Genomic DNA, 22,742 nt, shown 5'->3' on the forward strand with positions numbered 1-22,742 from the left:
CGGCAATTATGGCAAGTGTTGACAAAGGAACCTGTCCAACTTGTCGCTAAACTTGTATCCTAGCTTTTATCGCCTTCTCAATTTTACTTCTTGCATCTTTCTCAACGCTCAACATAACTCTTTACTTGTAGGCATTTAGTTAAACCTACGCCAAACTTCGCTTAACGCTGAAGCACTAACTAATCACTTACACTCTCAGTTCCCGTTAAAATGTCAGCAATACAAGAACTCTGTTCATCAGCCTCCACTCGTGTCGGTTTTTTTGTTTGTTATACTAATAATTGTTTTTGTTTGAGACGTTTGACGTGCGGTACATACACACTACTCAACCTCTAATCGGATAGCATGACCGCATACATGAACGCGCACTGTCAGAGGGTTGGGCGAGTTGTGGGCGAGTTGGCGAGTGTATTGCAGGCAAGGGTAAAACGAAAAATATACAAACCCTCGTGCTTGCAGGCAAAGTTTTCCATTCCTTCACTAGCACGCACGCAAACGATGAAGCGAAAGCGAAGTTACAAAAGCTGCTGCATGTTGCTCACATGCTGGCTGGCTGCATACCGTGACGTGCACGCTGAGCTGTTGGATAGTAGAACCATTGCTGTACGGCCACATTGAACGGGAAGGCAACAGGTAACAACGTTTCGGAGATGAGTTTTCTTGTACCATTCTTCCTGTTTCGCTTTTTTTTCTTTGTTATTCGTTTCTACACTTTTCCCCGTGTGTACCTCGCCCCTCCCATAGGAGCTTGATCCGCTCACGTATAATCCCCCAGCCAAAGCCGCGCTTAGCCAAGGCGGCCGGAGCTCGAAACTGTTTGCGACAGTTTTACTTTTTCGACTCTTTTAAAATACTTGCTCCCGTCACAATCTTCCCTGTTAATAATTTAGTTTTCAGAAGTTTTGAATCGCGCGTAGAGGGAAGCGTCATCGACGATGCAAAAAATAAACTGATGATGATGTTGATAATGAAGATGGGGTACTTTTTTTTCGGGAGAATGAGGTTGTGCTGAAGATAAGCTGATCATTGCCCAAACATAACTAAAACAAAAAAACTGAAAACGGAAATAGCTTCGAAAGTCATTTTATCCCCTGCACCTTTCAGGTTTGATTTTGGCAATATGTGTGACACTGTTGAAATGTTAGAAAATTTGACCATCCTAACATTAGCCTAGGTGGCACCTAGATGGCACTTTGCTAAGCTCGTTAGAGTTTTGATTAAATTTTGCTTTACTACTGCTGATGGTGTACTTTGGTCGGTGGTGAAGGTCGTATGTCCTTTCATATCCTCGCTGGTGGTTTGTAATCGAAACGGTCAGTTTAGTAAAGGAAAGTTACGCTAGGAGCTTATTAGATCATTTTTTCTCCTCAAATGCATCTGTTATGACTTTGTCACTAATGCCATTAGCATCTTTTATTTTGTTCTTAATTTGATTTAATTCTTCGTTTTATGTCAAAGCGCAATCATTTCTGTGATGTGAAGTGTTATTATTGAATTATTATGTATCTTTCATATTTTGTATCAACATATGATGAATAATATTTTTTTCATTTATGTTTAAAGTATTTTATTTTCTTTTCAATTACTTTCTTTATTCACCTTTTCCTAGAAATCCTCTTTAACAACTTTTTTTAAAAGTTATTTGAGTCCACTTATGAGAAATTGATACAACCAACACAACGCTTCAACATTAACTAAAAACGCACTTCTCTAGCCCAACCCAGTGAATTTGAAATTCGATCACATCTGTACGGCAAAAGTGCTAACACCAAGGAGCGTAACAAAACAAACAAACAAATCCAGCAGCAACAATAACAACAAAAGTGAACAACCCACCGCTGTCGCTAGTCAAAAGATTAGCTCAAAGCAATCGGTTCAGCTTTACTCTGAAAAGCCCTTCCTACCCAGATTCACGTCAGATTCGCTCCCGCCCAGTGTCTCTGGTTACACTTGCCATTCGCGTGCACAAGGCTTCGGTGCAGCTTCATCCACAGTAGGAGGCAGAATGGAACGTTAAAAATCTATCAAACGAAAGCGTGTGTTGTGTACGCCCTTTACTTCGGCCTTTTGTGAAGCGCGTATCCTCTTCGTGTAGAAGCGCCACCGGAAGTAATCGGTAGAGGGCAGCATCTAGTGAGGAAGGTTAAAATACACACACCAAAGAAGAAAAAAAAAACAGTCTCGCACACAATTCCCAGCACAATGGAACGGACAACAGCATGAAAATTAACCCAACCAGTCTTTTTTCCACCGCCGGGCTGGTGCGAGGCAGACCGGAGCGGGAGGGGCAGAATTCTTAGTGTAATAAAAGGAATGCCGAGACCGCCTCCCGACTTTACGACACCGGTCCGGGACCGGGTAGTAGTGCACCGTCGAAGTAAATCTCGCTTAAATACACTCGCTCCGACATGTCTATTGCGTTATGGTGGCGGGGATTGTTAGTCTTTTTTGAGGGGGTGGGGGGGGTACTATGGGAAGGTGGGTGCGCTGGGCATCAAAATAGAGCTCGGGAATGCTTTTCTTCTATTGCCTGATAACACAATAAAAATGAACATACTCGTTCGTCCTTGGTTTGGGCGCGGACGGGACACACTAACAGCTTTTTTTTGGTACAGATTCTGGCATGTTTTCTCATCACCGACACCTTGCGGCGGTTTAGTGTATTGTATTTTGTGTATCCATTTTGCATGGATTAAACTAGGTCGCACTGTATTAAGAAAGGTATTATTTACATCACTTTTTAACATAACCTATATTTACTCTCCAATCTACTATGCTTTGACATTTTTCGACTGTCAAAACTATGGCTAAATGCGCCATCTGGGGGGAAATGTTGACAACTCTTTCAAGCATATGTTTTAACCGATGACAATAACCATAACTTTGGGATTTGCTTTCCCCATAAAATGGGCAACAACACTAAAACAACTCCCATACGAAATACTCGCGGGATCACTCAAACGCAAGTGGTGGAATATTACCCAAATAAAATAAATCCCACTTACAACGAACATTTGCACGGGCATGCTGTTAACACACATTGTCCTGCACGTCAGGACACGCCAGGAAGTGAGCTGTACTTACGATACGGGGTGAGAAAATCAACACATCTCCATTATCCTTCACACATCCACACACACACCGCATCCATTGTGGTACACTTCATTGCGGGCAAATTGCACTAATGTCGTAACAGTATCATCGATCATGGCTTGTGCATTCGCACGAGCAAGATTGACAGTAGAGTAGGGCAACAATTTGAAGCAACACTATACGACTTTTCATCGCCTCAACCTATGAGACTGAGTGATAGTGACTCTTGATGGGAGGAAATGGGCGGGAAAATACCTTTGCCTTATCCTGATACTGACACTTATGATTGTCGTTTCGCGCCTCCGCTTCAATTTGATGATTGAAAGTAATGCGCTTATGGTGCGTGAATGGTAGCAGCTGAGACTTTGTGGGCAGACGATGATCCACAGTAGCTAGTAGATGGAGCTTCGTTTGCTACGTGCATCATAACGTGATCACGAAACGTAATTAGTACCATTAGGAGAAGTACGTGCAGATGGCGTTGTAGTTGGGTGACCTTGTTCAGATAGTGTTTGGGGCAGGAAATTGGGAACATGTAGGATTGTACCCAAAACTATCCTGGAAGAAGTATTTTTACACTTTAGTATGGTTTGGTTTTGTGCATCGGTCATCTCGGAGGTTTTGATCGCAAACCATTAGAGCAAAGGGATTTAAGCGCCTAAATATTTGCAATTCCTTTTTGTTACGTCTTGAGCTGCTTACAAATATTGGATTTTCCCAAAAAGTCTTTAATTGAATGGTTTTTAATAATAAACGTATAGATTAACCTTTTCTGCCGTTTTAATACGGTTGAACGTAAGCAATTTGTTCATTGATTATATTTTTTATACTTATTTTGGCTCAAAAGACGTTCAAAGAAGAATTCAATAGTCGTTCAAAGCAGAAGAAAGTAAGAGATAATGCAATTTATTTACATTTGTATTTACTTTTACCATATCATCCTAGGAGAGATAGATTCACCGGACCTTTTAGCTAGAGTTAATTTCCACGTATCTGCTCGTATTGTAAGAAACTTTAGGCTACTTAGAGTTGACCAAACTAGACGTGCATATAGCGATAATGAACCTTTGACTGCGATGGCTAACAGATTTAATGCACACTATGACTCTATTGACTGGAATTCCCTATGGTAACCTGTATTTTTCCTTGGTCAATTTATGATATAATTTGCATACCTTTAGGCGATAAAAGACCAAGAAAAAGTATTTCAACGCTTAAGCTTCAAATGGCTGTATGTATTGGTCGTCTAAGGGGCTTAATTTCTAATTGATAATGCTAAGACCGTGCTCAAGGGGACATCTTGAACAAACAAGAAATCCATCGCTTCTAACGTGTCAATTTTTAAATGAATTTCGAGTTTGATGTCTTGTTTGATAGCTCTCTAATGCGGTTTAAGAAACTAAAGCGCCTAAATATATGCAAAAGCTATGCGTTGTTTGATAAGATGACCTTGCCTGGTTCACTTTTCGTTATAAATCAATTTGAAATAATTTGAAGGGTTTTAATTGAGATTACAACTATTGGATAGATTAATAAGTCTTCAAAATAGATAATATTCAAATAAATCTCGACATTGATATCAGTTTAATTATTAATTTGATCTAATTTGAGCATGAAATTAAATTTGATCTCTGATTTAAAAATAAGGTTTGGATATCCGACAAATTCCTGTCATGCTTTAATCTGTCCACTAAAACATGCAAGGCTACAAAACACGCTAAATTGAATTCCTGTACTCATAACTCCCCTGATAATTAGTTTCACAATCCAAAAACCACATTACCCACGAAAAAATAGACAGCACACATTCTACCACCTCAACTTATTACACTCCTGTATGAACACATTACACTGCTTCGTTACTCTTCACTTTGAATTTTCTATCCTTCCCCTGTCGCTAGCCCAGCACTAGCATCAGCTGTATTGTTCATTCGCCACTCGTGCTAGCTAGCTTCAAAAGCACTTAGGATAGTGCGCCAAACTGTTCCGGCAGGTAAAATGTATCTCAAATGTATTCTCCGTACATTAACCCAATCAAGCTCCTGCAGTTCCGAGCGGGCACCCACGATTGGTATTGGCCAGACAACGACCAACAGCTCTGCTGCTCCCCTCACGGATAATGTTTGCGTAACGGGCTAGAAACTCGCACTACCTTCGGTCTAGCAATGGTCTCTTGCGTTTAGGAAACCCTTTTCCCATCCACTGTGCTGCGACCTGTTGCACGGCAAAACATCACGGCACAAGCGCGCGAAGAGGAAGTTCTGGCCAAACCGAGACCGAACGCCCATGGTATCAATTAGGCGGTAAAGGTCGTGAAAAAAGCACCCCCGCTCAACGGGGAATGCACACTAACGATAGCGCTGGGCGCTCAGTTTTCGGGGACATTAATTTTGGAAAATTATCCTCCCAGTTCGGTTTTGCCCGCTGTCGAGGGATTTTCGACGGTGGTATGGCTCCGCGTTTCGGCGAAGCCCGTGGTGAATTTAACTAATGAACTGTGTCGCATGGCTTAGGTGCTGTCGGCACGGCTACTAACGTGCCAATATGAGCCATAATGTAAACCTGGAGGTGGAAGTTTATATACATTTTACAGTGAGGGAAAATATTTTAAACGATTCAATTAAATGAATTATTTAAGCCAAAATTATATGCTAACTTAATATTATTAAATGTTTGCAATCTGTTATAACGCCTAAATGTATGTAATTGGCATTGCACTATTGGCTTTTTCATCATTTTTAGCTTATTGAACTCCGGTATGAGTTTTGTTCCCACGTTTTAAAGTCTCCAAACCAGGTACACATTTGCATCCACAACTGTCCCCGAACGGTGACCACCAACAGGGACTATCTCGGAACGGAAAAACATTTTAATTAAGCCAAAATGAAACACAAGATTTTCACCGATGATAAATCGGTGCTCCCTAAGGTCTGGGTGGGGGTGAGAAAATGGGATGCAACAGAACCACAAAAAAAGACATCCAAATATATAATGCTTCACCGATGCTGTGGCAGAGGCTGTAGGCAGCGTATGAGCAAACAAATTCACCTCCATTCGTTATCGTCAACACCTGACTTTATTCGGGGTGGATTTAGGGCGAAAGGTTGGGTCGGCGAACGATGACCGGCATGTGTGTGTTATAAGCCCAATTTGTGGAGGGATAGTTCGTCAAAGCTTCACGTATTCATAAGCTGGTTCAACAAAAAGCGAATGATATAAAGGATTGCCATATCTGTTATTTAAAGGATAAACGAGAGATATGTTGAAAGAAACACATAACGTATAAAAATAGGCATAAAAATATAAAAATTTGTTTCAAAACACTGTATAAAACATTGTTTCATCTAAAAGAACAGCAAGATCACACTAAACCATGGATGAATCAGGTCGAACGATAAACCGCTTTTTACTTTACTTTACTGCTATGCTGTATGCTCAACAGATTGTTTAACACATCATTCCTAGCCGTTGATTACACTTGCGTACATAATATCTACCCCATATCCTTTTCTCCCATATCACATTCTCCCATCACTCCCCAAAGAACGGAGAGGAGCTCATATATGTATACGCTCATCCACAAAAATCATCCCACGAAGGGCTCGAACGCCGCAAGCGCTTCCGTTCGCCATCAAAAAGCGGTATCGTTACCGGATTATAGTTAATTGGCAACTAGCAGCGACGATGAAACGCAAGGCCAATGAACGTTGGCCAACCAAACGTGCCAGTGAAAGAGAGAAACAGTAAAGGGAAACAAAAACACACGCACACACACACACACACACACACACACAAACCCTTTACCCTTTCAACTCCTTTGCACCCCGGTGGTGGCATTTTCGATGGATGATCTGGTGGTGGAAAATTGTCCTTAAACTATGCTAAACCTCCCACAAGCAGTAAACAAGAAGCACCACAAAAACTGCAAAACCGTTTGAGTCTCAAACACAAAAAAAAACACTGGCGATTAGTTTGCCTCAAAATGGTTTTGCAAAATTGGGGTCGGTTTACCGATACCCGAGGGACAAGCTTGTCATAGATTGAAACAAATTTTTCCATTTGTGGGTGGGTTTGTGTGTTATTTATTAACTCAAGGTTGTGTTGTTATCATGAAGTTTTGCCGGCCGGATTTCGGTTAGCCTTGGATAATTGATTTTTATTTTAATAGTTTTGATAGCCACTTTCTCTTCTTTTTGTCCTTTTCCTTCTGTGTTTGGGTCCTCTATCATATTCTCTCTTGCTTTCTGATACCTATGTACTTCTTTTTAACTCATTTCAGTTTGTTTTTTTCCGCACGAAATGTTCGTGCTGTCCTTTTTTTCTGGCTCTCACTTTGTTTCGATGTACAGCTCAAAGCTGTTCTTTCAACTTTTGATTCATTTCTGCGACATTCAACAAACCAAGCAATACACTTTACACTTTTTTCCTTTTCCTCTTTGTTTTGTTTTTCACTGTTTGTTTTACTTCCTGTCCTAAAAATTCCGCTTTCCGCTGCGGAGTCGATTATTATTATTTCGCCTTACCATTTGTCCATCTTCCTTCCCGTTGCTCTTGCTTATGGTTTTCAATTATTTTTATTTATTAACCCTGCGGCTCGTTTTCCTAATTTCACAATCACGAAGCCCACGAGATTCCATTGCCCTCCTCCCCGCCTCCCCACCGACCGGCTTCAAAATCCACCCAGTGGGGGAGCAGTTTATTATGCTGCCTAGTCTTTTGTTTCTAGGCTCTTTCGGCCTTACCGATACCTTTCCCGGCATCTTGAACTGCCATTGATAAATGGAAATAAACATCGCCGCTTTCACTGAGTCACTGGCGGCGGCCCCGCCTAAAGTATGTCGAGAGTCGCGACCAAGGGAACGTTGGCTCAGATGAATCGTTCTCAGGGGCGGCTGGCCCGACTCGTCAGACGGTAGACTTATTCATCAGTCAGACAGTGTGTGTGTGTGTGTGCTGTCGGCTGAAGGGAGTGAACAGTTACCAAACAGTAATGGAAAGTTCCCTTTTGTCAAGCGATACGTTTGTGTTCTGTTTCTGAATCACGCTAAAAGAATAGCTGCATGAGAAGTATTTTTGGCATGTTCTATGCTATTCTGTTTTGGGTCGATCGTCATAAGCTTGGGGATAATTTTAGATTTATATTATTGTCTAAAGTTTTGAATTTTTTATCTGTATTGTTCATTTAACTCATCAATTATTTTATAGGAACATACATCCCATTCTAATTGCTTGATTGTCTTCGAATATTTTAATAATCAATAAACAGCACAACTTCTTCACAATGTAGTAGCTAACAAATAAAACAAAATCAAACCAAAAACAATCTGTTGCATACATTTAGGCGTTTCAAGATATACTGTGATACACATTAGCGTATTAGTTTTATCAAAAGTTATCTTTAAAAAAAGGAAAGTATGGCCGTTACTATGTTAATCTAAATAAAAAACCTTTTTAAAAGTTCTCTTCACACAAATGCCACTATCTTTCGTAACTTGCTGCAAATAAGTCATAAAGCTATCGTCTGCTTCCTCACATCCTACACATCGACCAATCAGAAAAAAATCCCCTTGAAATGCCAATACCCCACAACCAGCACATCATTTACCCAGCACCGGCTAGCCTGTGTGCAGCTTATTGCGTCCCCGAGAATCAATCGATGCCCAATAATTCTTGTGCAATGGGCTACGAGTGCTGGACGACAATCAGAAACCGCCCGACACTCACCACTCCTCCTCAAAAGTCAAATCCCATTTTTATTGAGATCTGCATTAAAACCATTCCACAAACGCACATGGCCTCCGGCTGGAATGCCCGGTCCCGTACGTGTGACGCGTACTGCCCACCCCCAAAACCCAAACATAATACCCATCACACAGCCCTCCCGAACGCTTCCTGGAGCGCAGGAAGCTGGGTTCCGTTTTTATGTTGCCTTTCCGTTGCCCTTCCTGCCGTTAAAAACAGCATCCCACGACCGAAAAGTGGTGGGCAAACCGAGTCGTCGAGTTTGGGGCAATATCGGTATTGTCTCGCTGGCGCCTGAAAGTATGCAACTGCAACTTCCTATAGCTAGCGCGCGGCGCAAGGTTTCGGTACCGTGGGTGTTTAGTGCCTGCAGTGGAACAACACCCCCTCCGGAAAGCTTCTTGCCCATTTGCACTGGCAGATGATAACGGGGTCATTATAGCACCACTTGGTGGATGGTTTACTTACACTTACGGAGCGAAAGTCGATTTTTTTTCTTATTGCCACAAACTTTGGAGGATGATTCATTGCTTCACAAAAGCTTTGGAAGTTTGGTTTGGAATCGGCTTGTGTTATCGTTTTGTTTTGTATGTTCAAAATACCTTTATTCAAAAGAATGCTCCTACGTCACCGTCTCCATTATTCGACGTTGCTAGAGTGCTTACTCATGCAGCACACTCACCAACACAACCGAACGTCTCACGATCGTTGGCGAGAAACGATCATCTGTTCGGGAAGATCGGAAAAAGCTCCTGCTCGAGCGTGGGAAAAATGTCCTTTTGAACAATACTCTCAACTACAGTAAAAAGGATGCCTAATTCTGTCTCTTTCTCGCGGATGCTATCAACCACCAAGCAATAAACTAAAAGGCCAAAATAAAAATAAATAAAAAACCTACTAGTTGGACCCTTTCGCACGACGAACTTGGCTTCGTGCAATTCCGGAGTGCGTGTGTGTGTGCGTGCGTGTGGGTTGCTTGTGTACACGCATACGCAACAGACACGAAGGGATGCTTTGCTTTTTCCTTTTTTTTTTTGCTATCCTACCGACCCGACCACGACCCGATCCAGCGCCACTAGCGCTGGCAGCTGGCGGTCACGATGAGTTAAAAAGCCACGATGGCGTCGGTACCGCTTTCAGTGTCGCACAGCATCGCAAACGCGGAAAAGGCCGGAAAAATAGCGGGCAGCAGCCCGCGCACAGGGAGAGCGAGCGTGAGAGTGGCTGTTGCGGTGAAGAAGCGTTCGAAAAACCGTTGCGCGTTTGCACGTGGTTCGTGCGAGTCGTTGCAATCAGTAGACTTGACGTCTCCATCGCAGGCGAACGCGCCTTCGGTGCCGAGCCGTTGCGGAACAGTGTAATTTTGTAAGGCACAGGGGCACAGATGACAGTATTAAGAGATTGGTGATCTACAAATGTGGGTGTAAAGTGTTGTGCAAAAGCTTTTTCTAAAGTGTACAAACAGTGCTGTTTATGCAGTTGGTCAGAAAAGGGAACAGAATGAAACAAATCCCTTTAGCGCCTCGCTGAGGTGTCTTCTGGTGGAGTGATTGTGTCGCAAGTGAACCAAGTTCCGGTGCATACGAAATCTGCTTACTGGATCAAGAGTGTCCTCTTTCCTTTTCCTCTCTTCCTCCGAAACACTTACTTGCCTTCCTCTACTCCCCAATCCCGCTATCTCTCTCTTCCTCTCGCCCATCATCAAATGTACACCTTTCGACGGACGGAGCACTGCAACGGAGTTTCCATTTTCGCGTACCCAGGACCGACGTAATCGGAGGATCGTGCGAAATGTGTCCACGTGCTGGTAAACATGCAAGATATGCCCGGAGGACAATAAATAGATAAATAACATGATGCGTCTTTCGTCCCCACCCATCGCTATAGAACCTCCTTCCTGCTCGCTCGCATTTCCTTTCGCAGTTTTACTGTTTGCTTAACTCCCAAAAGCTCCTCCGCGCAGATTGTGCCCAGAAATATTTCGCCCGCGTCTTAATTGGCCGTTGACAGCATTTTTACAATCTTTGCTAACAGCTTGAGGACAGCGTACGTTGGTTACGTTCATCCAACGTGGTTTGAGATATTATTGGCATGCTCCCAAATTTCTTTCCCCTACGCTTACGCTGAAAAGGGGAAGCCGTGAAGAGTTTCGCGTTTACATAAGAAATTGGGGACGCATATCCTTGAGGAAAGCATTCATGGATAGGGGCCGTACTGTGGATGTGGACAAGCACTTTCCTCAAACTATTTTTATGACTATACTTAACGAGGAAGAACCGCTCAAAGTTCATTAAAAAGGTGTTAAATTGTGCATACAACCTGGTAAAAAAGCGTAAAAAAGTGCCAAAAAGTGTTAAAAAGGACAACTAAAACTGGATAAAAAATATATGTCTTTAAAACTGTTAAGCTCAAGAACTTATAAAATTACACACAAAAATCAGACCAAACCACAAGCCAACAAACCATCTAGGAAATTTTGATGGTTGATGTTAATATTAAAAAGCTTTTGGAATTTTCGTTTGCAGTCATTCTATATTTTTTAAACATTCATCTCCGTCGGCTAAATCCTTTCGCCATACTTTGAAAGCGATAGTTTCAGTCTGTGTAAGATGGTGAAAATAAATCTACATCACACTTCATGAAGCTTCAGAAACTATTTGCCACACCAAAGATTGTACAAAAAATATACAGTCGGTGCCGCAAATTTTTGGCTCTAGCACACCTATTTTTATCTGTAAGGCAGTGTGTTCCAAAATCAGTCAATTTTGGTTAAGTACAGGTATTCTACCCGATATACATCATACTCGATGACGCGATTTCGTTGTACGCAGTATTCTAAATTTGACAGTTCTTCGAACAAATTGTATTGATTTGGCACATCGATTGTCAAATGCAAAATAAAACGCTTTTGATTGATTTAAAAAAAAAAAACAATTTAAAAGGTTCCAAAATGTAATCTTGATATGGAATCGCATCAAATAACTAATTTAGAGGCTAAAACCTATGGTTTCAAGCAAAATGACGCTTAAGTTCGCTATAATTGCACTGAAAAACTCGAAATTAGATATTTGCGAATATTCGAGAAATGCGATTCCCTCCGGTCCGCATTAATAGCGTATATCGGAGAATACATGTAAATTATTTGAAAGAATTTAAAATATAACAATCATTTTGCCAAATTTGGTAGTTTTATTGATGTGAAAAAAGTTGGCATATATTTTTCAAGTGTAAACAATGCGTTGAGAAATTATTGAATTTGATTCGTTTTTTCACAATAAAAACAAACCAATTACACGATGTTTGTAAAAAAATAAAATAATATCATATTGAAGTTATTATAAATCTGTTCAAAAACCTTGTAAATTTTGCATGATTCCTACAAATGTCCTATAAATCTCAAAATGTGTAGACTTACAGACAAAAATAGGTACGTTGGAGTTAAAAATTGGTACGCACTGTCAAAAATGTATACATTAGGGTCACAATTAAACCGCAACAACTGTGACCTAAAGTAAAGCCTAAAATGCCTAAGAAATAAGTATCACGACCATTGCTGCTTCTTTAATCCTAAAATTTCAAAAAAATAGTTTAAAAACAAAATGAAAAAATGAGTCAATAGGCAAAATTGAAACCGAGTAAGAAAAACTATTAGAGTAAAGCCAAATCGACGTAAGGACGAATGATTAACGGTTGGATTTTTTATCAGTTCTCGCCGTTTGAATGAAAATTTCGATCAATTCCAAAAAAATTAAATGTACTGTAAGCACTTTGTTTGTTTGTTCCACATACAATGCATGAATTTAATGTTCAATGTATCTGCACAACAAGGTGTAATCAAAACTGAGTTCTTCTGGGTCATTGAACTACAAGGGAAGATAGTTGCTGTTCCACTTTCGCGTCTCGCCATTAAGACTCCCGAAATTATCCTGGAATGATCATCCAAATCAGATGCTTTTGTTTTGTCTTCGTTCAGTGGTGTCAATCTACTAGAAGTCCCACTCTTTACCCCTTATTATGAGCAAAATAATATGACCTCCAACGGTGAATCGTCACAGGATGCGTCACCTCCAAATAGAAACCCTCAAACAGCTCCTCCAAAACAACCCGAGCGCCGGTGTGTTCGATCGGTTCCGGTCTAATATTTTTCCTGCTTCTGCTTTCCTATTGCCTTCTCCCCGAAACAGTGACAACCTACGGTGCCCGTGTGTGTGTGTGAGTGTGTGTAGGGCTGTGAATGATTTATTGATTGCAACTCCGTTGGCAGCGGTTCAAACGGAAATGCTACCCCGCGTTTCGCAAACGCACACGCTTGCTTCTAATTTTATTCTTTTTTGGCAAGATGCAACTCTCGCTCACGCGCTCAACAGACAGCTGGACATCGTGGCGTCACCGTGCTGCTGCTCCAGTTGGCCAGCACGAATCCAAATATGCACAGTGCTTCCCAGTTGGTTGTAGTTGAGCGAGAGTGAAACGGTGCGCTGTTTTCCTTGCCCGTTTTTGGTTTGGGAAAAGCCGTTAAAAATTGTGTCCAATTTCCGGCTGACGCACGTATCTACCGTGCCGGACGAGGGACGAAAACACGAACGAGGAAGAACGCCCGCGGGAAGGCAGCGATACAGGGTTTTAGCAGATTAGCACAGTGATTCGTAATCCGTGACCGGACTAGATGAGGATGCTGGATGATGATATCTTTGCGCCAGGCCGGGCTCCGAACAGTGACCCTCATTCATTCATTCATGCTTATGGGCCTAATTTGAGGGCGAGTAAGCACAGCAAGCGAACAGATTCCCTATCTATTTAATAACCGCGAGACGAATGGAATCTCTTAAGGGAAAAGCTACTTTAAGCAATCAAATATGAAGCGTTTTTTTATTGCTGTGTTGGCCTTGTGGGACATTGTCAGACTATACTTAGGCCAATACGATAGTTAGTCTACATGATAAAAGTTCTGGTTCTGGCTATCTTGTCTAATTAAGTGTGTCTAAAAGAACGGAAAAAGAGTGCCAATTTGATGGATGCGGCAGTCCGAACCTCTCATTGGCATTGAATCTATTATGTCCGTATTGTGTAAAAGGGGTTTTCTGGGAATCTATACCTTTGAGTACGAAAGAATATCTCCGATTTGATGCGAGACATGCATGAAAAGGTTAGTAATCAGTTAATTGAAGCATTCATAATAAATTACAAGTTTTGCTGATGAAGGCAACTGAATAGAATCTGTTGCTGTTCATCTGATTACAAAAATATTATTCGTTATTTTTGTAACAAAATTTCTTTGAAAGGTCGAAAATGTATCGCATAAAACTTTGAAATTAATACTAACTAACTCTACTTTATTATTTTCTCGAACAGAAAAGAGAGAAATCAGTTGTTTAAGCTTAAAACGGTAAACTAAGCTATTAAAAAAGTTAAAAATTGCAACACCAGTAATGCAAATTGCATATCTGTAGGCGATTTATTTGTACGGTGGTTGCATAACTCGTCTGACCATCTTTCCCGATAAGGTTCTAAATAGTGACCGGCCGAGATAATATTCCCACAGCAAAAACGTCACCAAATATGAAACGGCCAGGGAAACACAATATTTACATCTTTTTATAGACCTACTAGCGACCACCGACGGTATCGAGGCTCGCAAGAGAAAACCCGTCGTCTGGACTACGAGACGTCTGCTAAAAGCCGTGTGACGCATTTGACTTCATTGCCAGTGTTTCGATTAAACGTCGATGTATTGTTGAAAAATACTGCTCCGTTAGCATTTGTAATCAATACCAACATCAACGTTACTTACAAATGATGATAAATTCCTACATTGCATACATTTAGGCGTTTAGAAAAGCTTTTCATAGATAAACTTTCACTTTTGGCGAATCATTGGAAAATTTGAAATGCATTATTTTTTTAATGAATAAACAACTTAAACTGATGATTCATAAAAAAGAATTGCAAAAATAATTTCAAAGTTCTAAATATAAAAAATACTCGTACAAACACGCACGCAACATCCCTACTTTCAATCTTTTGGAACATTCTAAACATCTAACCTTGGTGCGTGAAATGACGTGGAAAAAGTTTTTCCTATGCTCGAAGCAATCGTTTCCTGTTTGTTCCATGTCAGCTGAAAATGTGCAGCATTGGGACAGCACAAAAACTCACATAGTGAGGCCAATTCACGGTGAAACTTTTATCATTATTTGAAATGAATACGAACTGTCATAGCTGTTGTTGAATGTTCCACGCTTTGTTTTTTAAGCAACTTGTTTTTCCGCTACAATTGAGTGTAGTTAAAAAAAAATATTCGCAAGGAGCTGTTTCGCTTATCTTCTCGAAAGGTATCAGTTACCTTAATTTAATTTTTAAATTTAAAAAGCTGATAGAAACAGCTTGTAAAAAAGTGTGAAATAAAAGGAAATTCAATCAAATTTCTGAGTATCAATTTGACTTATTTCTAGAACCAAACTGCCCGCAGGACCTTGAAATGGCAGACAAAAACGAAGCAACCTCAATGCATCGTTTACAGCCTGAACAAGAAAAGAGCAAAAACTGTACCATATCTCCCCTCTCTCAGCACAGCACCTGAAGTAAAGCTAGCGAAAGCAAGCAAACACTCTTGCACATAACACCGAAATCGGAATATTCCTGTACCATCCCACCACCTACCTCAATGTTCATCGAAAACCCACCTGTTACACCTGATTCCTCGGAATCACAAGCAAGGAAGAAGCCCTGTTATTCTGGTGTCTGCATACAAAAAAAGCAACCCAGCATAAGATCAAACGACCTACAGCGGGTGCTGCACGGTAGTACGCAAGAGAGCGAATATCGGATTGTTTTTCTATCCCACCGGGACCGACGGCTCCTGAAGTGCTGCACAGGTTTTAGATGACGTTTTCGATTATTCGCCAACCGCCACGTTTCCACGACCACGTGGTTTTCGGTTGCACGCCTCGTTTAAAGATTCCACATCGTACGGTGGCTGACGTAAGAACGCATAGCATTGGGAGTGCTTGGTTGTTTTTTTCCCCCTATAATGCCTTCGAGGTTTTTCATCGGTAAAGCTGCTAATAATAGACGAAACTGATATTCAAAGTGTTGTAAAACACACAGACTCTCTGGTGAAATGTGTCTAGTGGCGAGGTGCGCCACAGAGCGATTCGATGTATTATTCTTCATTCGCTAAGATAAAGTGTGAGCACGTTTGTCAATTGCTAACACCAATCAGTACCAGCACATTTGAACTAATAAATGTGCTGCAAGAAATGTGGGAAAACTTTCTTTTCACCTTTCTCACGTACGGGACGCGGTTTAATTTAAGTTTTGGAGCGCGTGGAGGATGAAAAAGCCATGAGTGTGACAGCAATTAGTTCGTACGAGTTTTAGTGCTAGCCGGTAGTGTTCTGATTTATTGCTTCTCAATCATAGCAAAGTTGCAAAAAAGTTCGAAAAGATATTTTATTTCCTTTTACTCAACCATCAGCAATTATTCAAGAAACTGAAATGTTGTTTTCGAAGAAAACCGAACTTTCCAGGAAATAAACTAGTCGAGATTTATTGAAAGCATGGTTTCTTGGGTTTGATAATTAACTACTCTATGGTCTGCAATGCTATCAACGCAAGAGAACGATCATAATTTTTAAATTGTTACTTACACCTTAAAATTTACCATTTTAAATGATAATATAGCAGCATAAAATTGAAATAAAATCCTTTGTCGTGCGGATTGCGTGCCTCTAGGCGTTTTGCGATAAATAAGGCATTGCGACCGAGCAACCACAGACAATTACAAAACGCCTAAAGGTAGACATTTTGCATGACTTTCTTTCTATAACCTTTTTCTTGCTTTCTTCGTTTTTATTTTCAAAATTCCCATTTAATGTACAACTTACGTTATTTAATGGATCTGTTCAATGGTTTGTAAAACTAAAATAAAAAATAAGCAACAGTCATTATTATTTTGCGAACGTTATTATAAAGCACACAGCTCTAGTAAGCGCCTTAAAGTATACAAACATACAATTTTTAAGCATTATTAAGTTTGCGGCGAAGATAAATTGTATAAGTATAGATTAACCCACTCCCACCTTTCAAAGTGGCTTGATGTATGCAATATATTGATTCGATACATTTTTACTCTTTTCGAAAAAAAGCATGATTCTTGAAACATTTCAAAAAGATATTCAGCCATACCGGCGAACTCGTTCGTTCCTGGGAACGTTCGCCGCGACGCTCATTTTCACTCATTTCATAGCCCTCTAGATCAAAAATTAAAAAACCTTATAGATTTTGTAGTGGCCAACCTAGTGGTACAACCCTGTCCACTCACGAGCGACGAATGTTTCTAGTCGAACGAGTTCGCCGGTACGGCTGATTAATATTTTCAAACGATTCACAAACAAACTTTTTTTTTAATTCAGGAGTAACGGTCCAAGAAGGCCGTATTGCTCACAAATATACATTATTAAAACAGGAATTTAAGTTAAATCTTTACTATTGCTCTACAATGTGGATCACAAAAAGTTTAACTTTTTATTCTTTTAGTCCAATCCTGTGTACAGTTTTTAAGGGTACGTGAAACGGTTTTTCATTTGCATTGCCCTAATTTTAATTTATTTGAATTAGTTTTAATTTATGTTTTACCTTCTCAGCTGATTACCAAAAGCGCGAAACGGTATGCAAAATATACAGCTCAATATTATAGATTTTATTAAGCTTAATACATAGCTTACATACATTCAGGCGCTAAGGAGAATAGGAGTACATTTTTACTGACTGAAACGTGAGTGTACAGAAACAGTTAATGAGTTTGAAACCGGTACCGAGAGTGACGATTTCCACTGATTAAGTTCATGCCCTTAACATTTATTTTTTCAAATCAAAGAGCTGAAAACTCTACTAATACATCAATTTACATCATAGTCTTACAAATTAAAGCACCCTTTTAAGACGAGCTCAACAAATAGCACGTCTCTCAAAAGAAAAGCTAAAAGAAATCGGTACACACCACAAAACTCAACTCTTTTGCACATTAACAACGCCAGCGCTCCGTACGCAACAATTGGCTTCCTGCAGGCTGACGCGGCAAGAACGAGTTACGAGACAATCACAACTTACACGGGCAAACTCGGGTGCCCGGTGGGCGCAGCGCAGCAAAACACTACACCAAACCCGCGCTACTAAACCGGCTATGCCCATAATTAAATTCAAATTTATCTTCTCACTTCCCGTTCCGCTTGCAAAACCCCTTTTCTCTTGCCGTCGGCCGTCGTTGTCGAACATTGGGGGGCGAGCTGTGAGCTTCTTGCGGTTGCCGCCCTCAGGAGCGAACAATAGGAACGCGGGGAGTTTGCTCCCGTCTCGGAAGTGAGAAATTTTCCAAATCGCCCACTTTTGCGCTTCCGTTCCGGTGGTGGTGCACTTTTCCAACATAAAAATCCCGCTCGCCATTCCCCCGTTGGGAGAACCGTATCGTGTTTTTTTTTTTGCTAGTTCTTCCGCCAGTGTTGTGATAGTGCAATTTATCTCATGAGTTTATTTCTGTTTCTTTCTCCTTTCACCAAACCAGAACACTCAAGCAGCAACGGCAGCAGCAGCAGCAGCAGCAGGAGAAGCAGCAGGAGAAGCACCACCACAACCAGCAATAGCAGCATTATGAAGTTCTACCTATTTCTCGCCATCGTCGTGTGTGAATCGTGCAATTATTTTTCCCACGCCGAGTATGACTCGCTCGTCGAGCTGGCGGCGGCCGGCGGCGAGCTGAACGGGGGCCACCGGCTCGCGCTGGACGATTCGTCCTCCGAACTGCTGGGCGAATGGTCCCCGCTCTATCCGTGGAGTGCGGCCATCAAGCGCAGCGCCAAGGCGGACATTCAAACCCGCCGGCGCAGTGCACTCGACAAGAACTTTATGCGCTTCGGGCGCACGGACAAGACGGTCGCCCGCCAAACGCGTGCCAATCTGATGCGCTTCGGCCGGCCGGATCGGAACTTTCTGCGCTTCGGGCGTGATGGACCGTACGCAGCAGCGCTGGTGCGCGAGGACGAGCTAAGCAAAGAGTACGCCACCTCGACCGAGCAGCTCGAACCGCAACCGAATGCGGGCGCAGCTGGCGACGAACCGGCCGCCGCAACCAAACGGAACGCTGGACTGGGCGCCTCGGAGGAGATGCAAAGCACGGGCCTGTCGGAATCGGGTGAACAGATTAAACCGAAGCAAATCCTTTACATACGGCGCGACTCGCCGAAGAATCTGATGCGCTTTGGCAAGCGGCGCTCGACCGGATCCGGGTACATGCGCTTCGGCCGGGCCGGAAACTTGATGCGCTTCGGGCGGGCAAGCGACGAACCCGCGGTTGCACTACTCGCTAGCACGCACGAGTTTGGCCGGGCGGCCCGTGCCGGTCCGAACCTGATGCGCTTCGGGCGGGCCGGTAATCTGATGCGCTTTGGCCGATCGGGAAACGGTACCGGGTCGCGAACGGTCGCCGAGGAGCAGAACGCTACCAGCAGTCCGGCCCAGCTGCCGGAGGCGCTTCCGGCCAGCCTGGTCGATCTGTTCGAGAAGGACCCGGACCGGGTGCTGCTGGACGCACTGGAAGCGGCCGAGGCGGAGGAACGTGTACCGCTGTACATAGTGGAGAAGTAGTGAGTGCCTGCGCTTCGAGTTGCGGCGGCAGTTTCGCTCCCAACGGACGATGTCCACTGAGAAGCAAAATGCTATATTGTTGATAAACTCATTACAAACACAACAAACACACAATTCTGATTCTGTGTGACAGAATTTGGAAACACAACAACAACAACAACAATCGACAACAAGGCTGGTATCAACAATATGGCATTGGTTTGCTTTTCATCGTCGTGCTAGAATCAATGTAGGCGGTACTTGCTTAAAAACCGCCACAAGACAACGCTCACGACTTGCAAACAACACTATCAATTACAACACTTCCCGTCTCGCCAGCGCCAGCTAAGCAAAAGTATTAAAACACAGATGTAGATTCCCCCACCCAACGCTCCCTCCCAATCTATTTTTAGTGCGTACAGTCCAAAGGCACAGCACTGTTGTTTAGCAGCAAAAAGCATAACGTTATTTATTAGGAATCTCCCACAAAAGAAAGGGAAATCAAATGGAAATGTGTAAATGAAGATATAAAAGTTAGAGAACAAAAAAGCTCCCAACTATAAGAAAACATGCAACAAAAAAAAGAAGAACAAGATGGTAGCAGAAAAATAAAAGGAAAAGAAATATATAATAAAATACTAAATATAAAGAACCACTCTCACTACGCATCGGAGGGCAAAGCGCACCAGTGAAGTAGGAGGGAACGGAAAACCAGCGTGGCTTGGCGTGCGTGCGTGTGCCAATCGGAGCGGATCCGGTGCTGGTGCTGGGGTGTACCTGTGTGGAACACATTGCGGACACGAGGCTAGGATGCTACTAGATCAGCAGAACCATCGCACACAAAAAAAAACGGGCGGACCGAGCGGGAAATATGCGGAAAACATGTATAGAATAAAGATAATCAACTGATTTTACTCTTCATTGGCAATCTTTCTTCGCTTGGGTGTTTGGTGTGAGAGGGATGGTGGAATAGTATTCGAAAGAAAGCCAGAAACTACTTCATTTGTTAGTGTAAAGCGCAAAAACATGAGAAAAAACGTACCAAAATGAAAAAGAAAACAAAAATAAATCATCTCGTACGCCGTTTTTGCCGTCACTGTAAAAGCTTTGAGTAGCTTTTTGTAGCAAAGCTTTGCGGGAGGAAAAGTTTCGTGAAATATTTCATATGTGCGCAAAATTTCAAATTTAAATTTCACCGTTATTTTTAATTGGAGTTTTGCGACACATGGTGTTGATAAATCTTCATTTTATGCCAAATATCAAACGAAATCATTAAAATCCTTCAATAATTTTAACATGTGACCTGAATGAAGCACAAAGCCAGCCACTCAGTAAGGTTCCCCGCATGACAAATTTCCCTTTCCAGCGCGGTGTCAGTAGGCTTTGCTACGCAACTCTGCTACACGAAGTTGTCCAATTGTTCTGTGCAGTAAATTCCGGGTAGATCACATTTTACACTTTCACTTTTAAATTATCATCCCTTTAATAATCGGGGAAAAAGTAAGTGCATTTAAATTATGAGTGAAATAGCACCGGACAGTGCCGATGTCGCTGCTCCCACTGTAGAGAAGAAAAGCCACCGGGTACAGGTGCGTGTACCACCGCCGGAGTGTAAGTAACGAATCCTTCCCTTCCTGACGTTTCATCTTTGAATCGATTGATGCGAATGCTTATTTTTGCTCAGTTTCCAGTCAAACGGAGCTACACCCTGGCAAAAGTCCAGGAGTGAGGGAAAGCTTGCAGCCGAACGTTTGCGAACCGCAACAGGTTGGCATCTTAAGGGGAGCAGCAGCGTACACTAAATCGTACCGCAACAGGTAATCTTTGGAAAGAACATCTACAACAACTTCACGCCAAACTAAACGCTCTTTCCCGCTTTTGTTTACCCCACGACCAGTGATGATATCCTTAAACATCTCGCCGTTGCTTATCTATTCACCATCCTGAAGTCACCCCCGAAATGGTCACCAGAAACGTTTTCCGAAATAGTGGCCCAGGAGTCGTCGATCGCCAAAGCCCCACTGGAAACCAAGCTCCCAATCCGTCGAAACGACAAAACGTACAACATTCATCTCTCGAGCACACTCGTAAAGGGACGCTTCGTAACACCGCAGGACCGGTCGGATCACGTTCACCTAAGCATCCATCAGGCACTATCCCGCATTAAGCGCGGAAAGGCAGCCGTGTGGAAGTGTGACGGACACTTCTTCCTCATACGCCGTCTCTTGACCGGCTGGTACTTCTACACCCCGAGCCTGCAGGACAAACCGGCCCTCATGTTCTTCAGCTGTCCTCAGCTGATGGTGAACCTCGTACAGGACACGTACGGTTGCACCGAACGCTCCAAGTACTTCCTTTCCAACGTGGTGCTGCACTCGGTCGAGGAAGGTGATGTGGTGCGCATCGTGTGGAAGATGAAACGCTCCATCGGGATGAAGCTGCTCTCCCCGCTGGAAGCGATCCTGCACGGTAACATCTATCTGGTACGACCGAGCCTGGAACGGTCGCTGGAAATTGGGCTTAACGTGCTGGACCGTGCGCAGCAGGACCGTACCAAACCCCGCTCCTGGGACAATAAGCTACTGAACGGTTGCTTCAAGCGTGTTGAAACGCACTGGAAAGCAGCCGAACGAATGGCGTGCTTTGTGCGCGACAAAAGCGAACCAAACTACACGATCGGCGGGTATACGGTAACGTGTCGTACCTCGCCGATAGGACACCGGCAGCGCAAACACTTCGAGGAGATGGTGAACTACTTTCTTGCCTCCTGCACCGCGCTGCTGATCGTGGGCCGGGACTGTTGCTTTGTGTTTTGGGCGCGGGACAGCTTCATGTACTGGTTCAGCCCGTACCGGTACAGTGCGCTGCAGGAGCGGGCCGAGATTGTGCAAAGCCGTGCCTGCTTTCTGCACATGACGAACGCGCTCGCCAAAGCGTCCCAATCGCTGTACGAGTATCTGTACGAGCTGGGCGTGTTTCCGGATAGTGCGATCGAGCTGCTGCCGGTGCGCATCGAGGATGGGAGTGCACACGCCCCCATACCGGACGATGGGGACGAGGATTCGCTCGACCAGGAAGGGCTTACTATACCGCCGGCAAGCGAGCAGGGCTGGACCAACTTCTACTCGCCGACGCTGCACAGCCCGTCCGAGTTGCGGTTGGCTCGGCAGATGCTTGATATGGTGTATCAGACGGCTGAGGATCGTTGTGGTTGAGCGGCTGTGAGTATCTGGTTACAACCGTAACAAATTTGCACTCTCATTGGAAGCAAAATGGATTAACCGCAC

At 42.9% G+C, this 22,742-nt stretch overlaps 2 protein-coding genes across 2 annotated transcripts; both read left to right on the forward strand.

The window, feature by feature from the left end:
* Positions 1–9,956: 9,956 nt before the first annotated feature.
* Positions 9,957–20,376, forward strand: LOC3289990 (uncharacterized). The gene is made up of 2 exons (XM_061644734.1): positions 9,957–10,642; positions 18,398–20,376. Exons 1-2 carry the CDS (start codon positions 10,627–10,629, stop codon positions 19,474–19,476), a joined length of 1,095 nt encoding a protein of 364 aa, XP_061500718.1. The 5' UTR covers positions 9,957–10,626; the 3' UTR covers positions 19,477–20,376.
* Positions 20,377–20,813: 437 nt separating this feature from the next.
* On the forward strand, positions 20,814–22,686 carry LOC1276202 (uncharacterized). The gene is made up of 3 exons (XM_315518.4): positions 20,814–21,066; positions 21,140–21,272; positions 21,353–22,686. Exons 1-3 carry the CDS (start codon positions 20,973–20,975, stop codon positions 22,668–22,670), a joined length of 1,545 nt encoding a protein of 514 aa, XP_315518.4. The 5' UTR covers positions 20,814–20,972; the 3' UTR covers positions 22,671–22,686.
* Positions 22,687–22,742: the final 56 nt, after the last annotated feature.

Source organism: Anopheles gambiae, chromosome 2 (genome assembly GCF_943734735.2).
Source record: "Anopheles gambiae chromosome 2, idAnoGambNW_F1_1, whole genome shotgun sequence".
NCBI lineage: Eukaryota > Metazoa > Arthropoda > Insecta > Diptera > Culicidae > Anopheles > Anopheles gambiae.

Excerpts from the sequence above, each read along its gene's own strand:
- LOC1276202 (XM_315518.4), top strand. The coding sequence starts at position 20,973 with ATGAGTGAAATAGCACCGGACAGTGCCGATGTCGCTGCTCCCACTGTA. Across the intron at positions 21,067-21,139 it reads GCGTGTACCACCGCCGGAGT|TTTCCAGTCAAACGGAGCTA; the intron begins GTAAGTAACGAA and ends ATTTTTGCTCAG. Across the intron at positions 21,273-21,352 it reads ACTAAATCGTACCGCAACAG|TGATGATATCCTTAAACATC; the intron begins GTAATCTTTGGA and ends CCCCACGACCAG.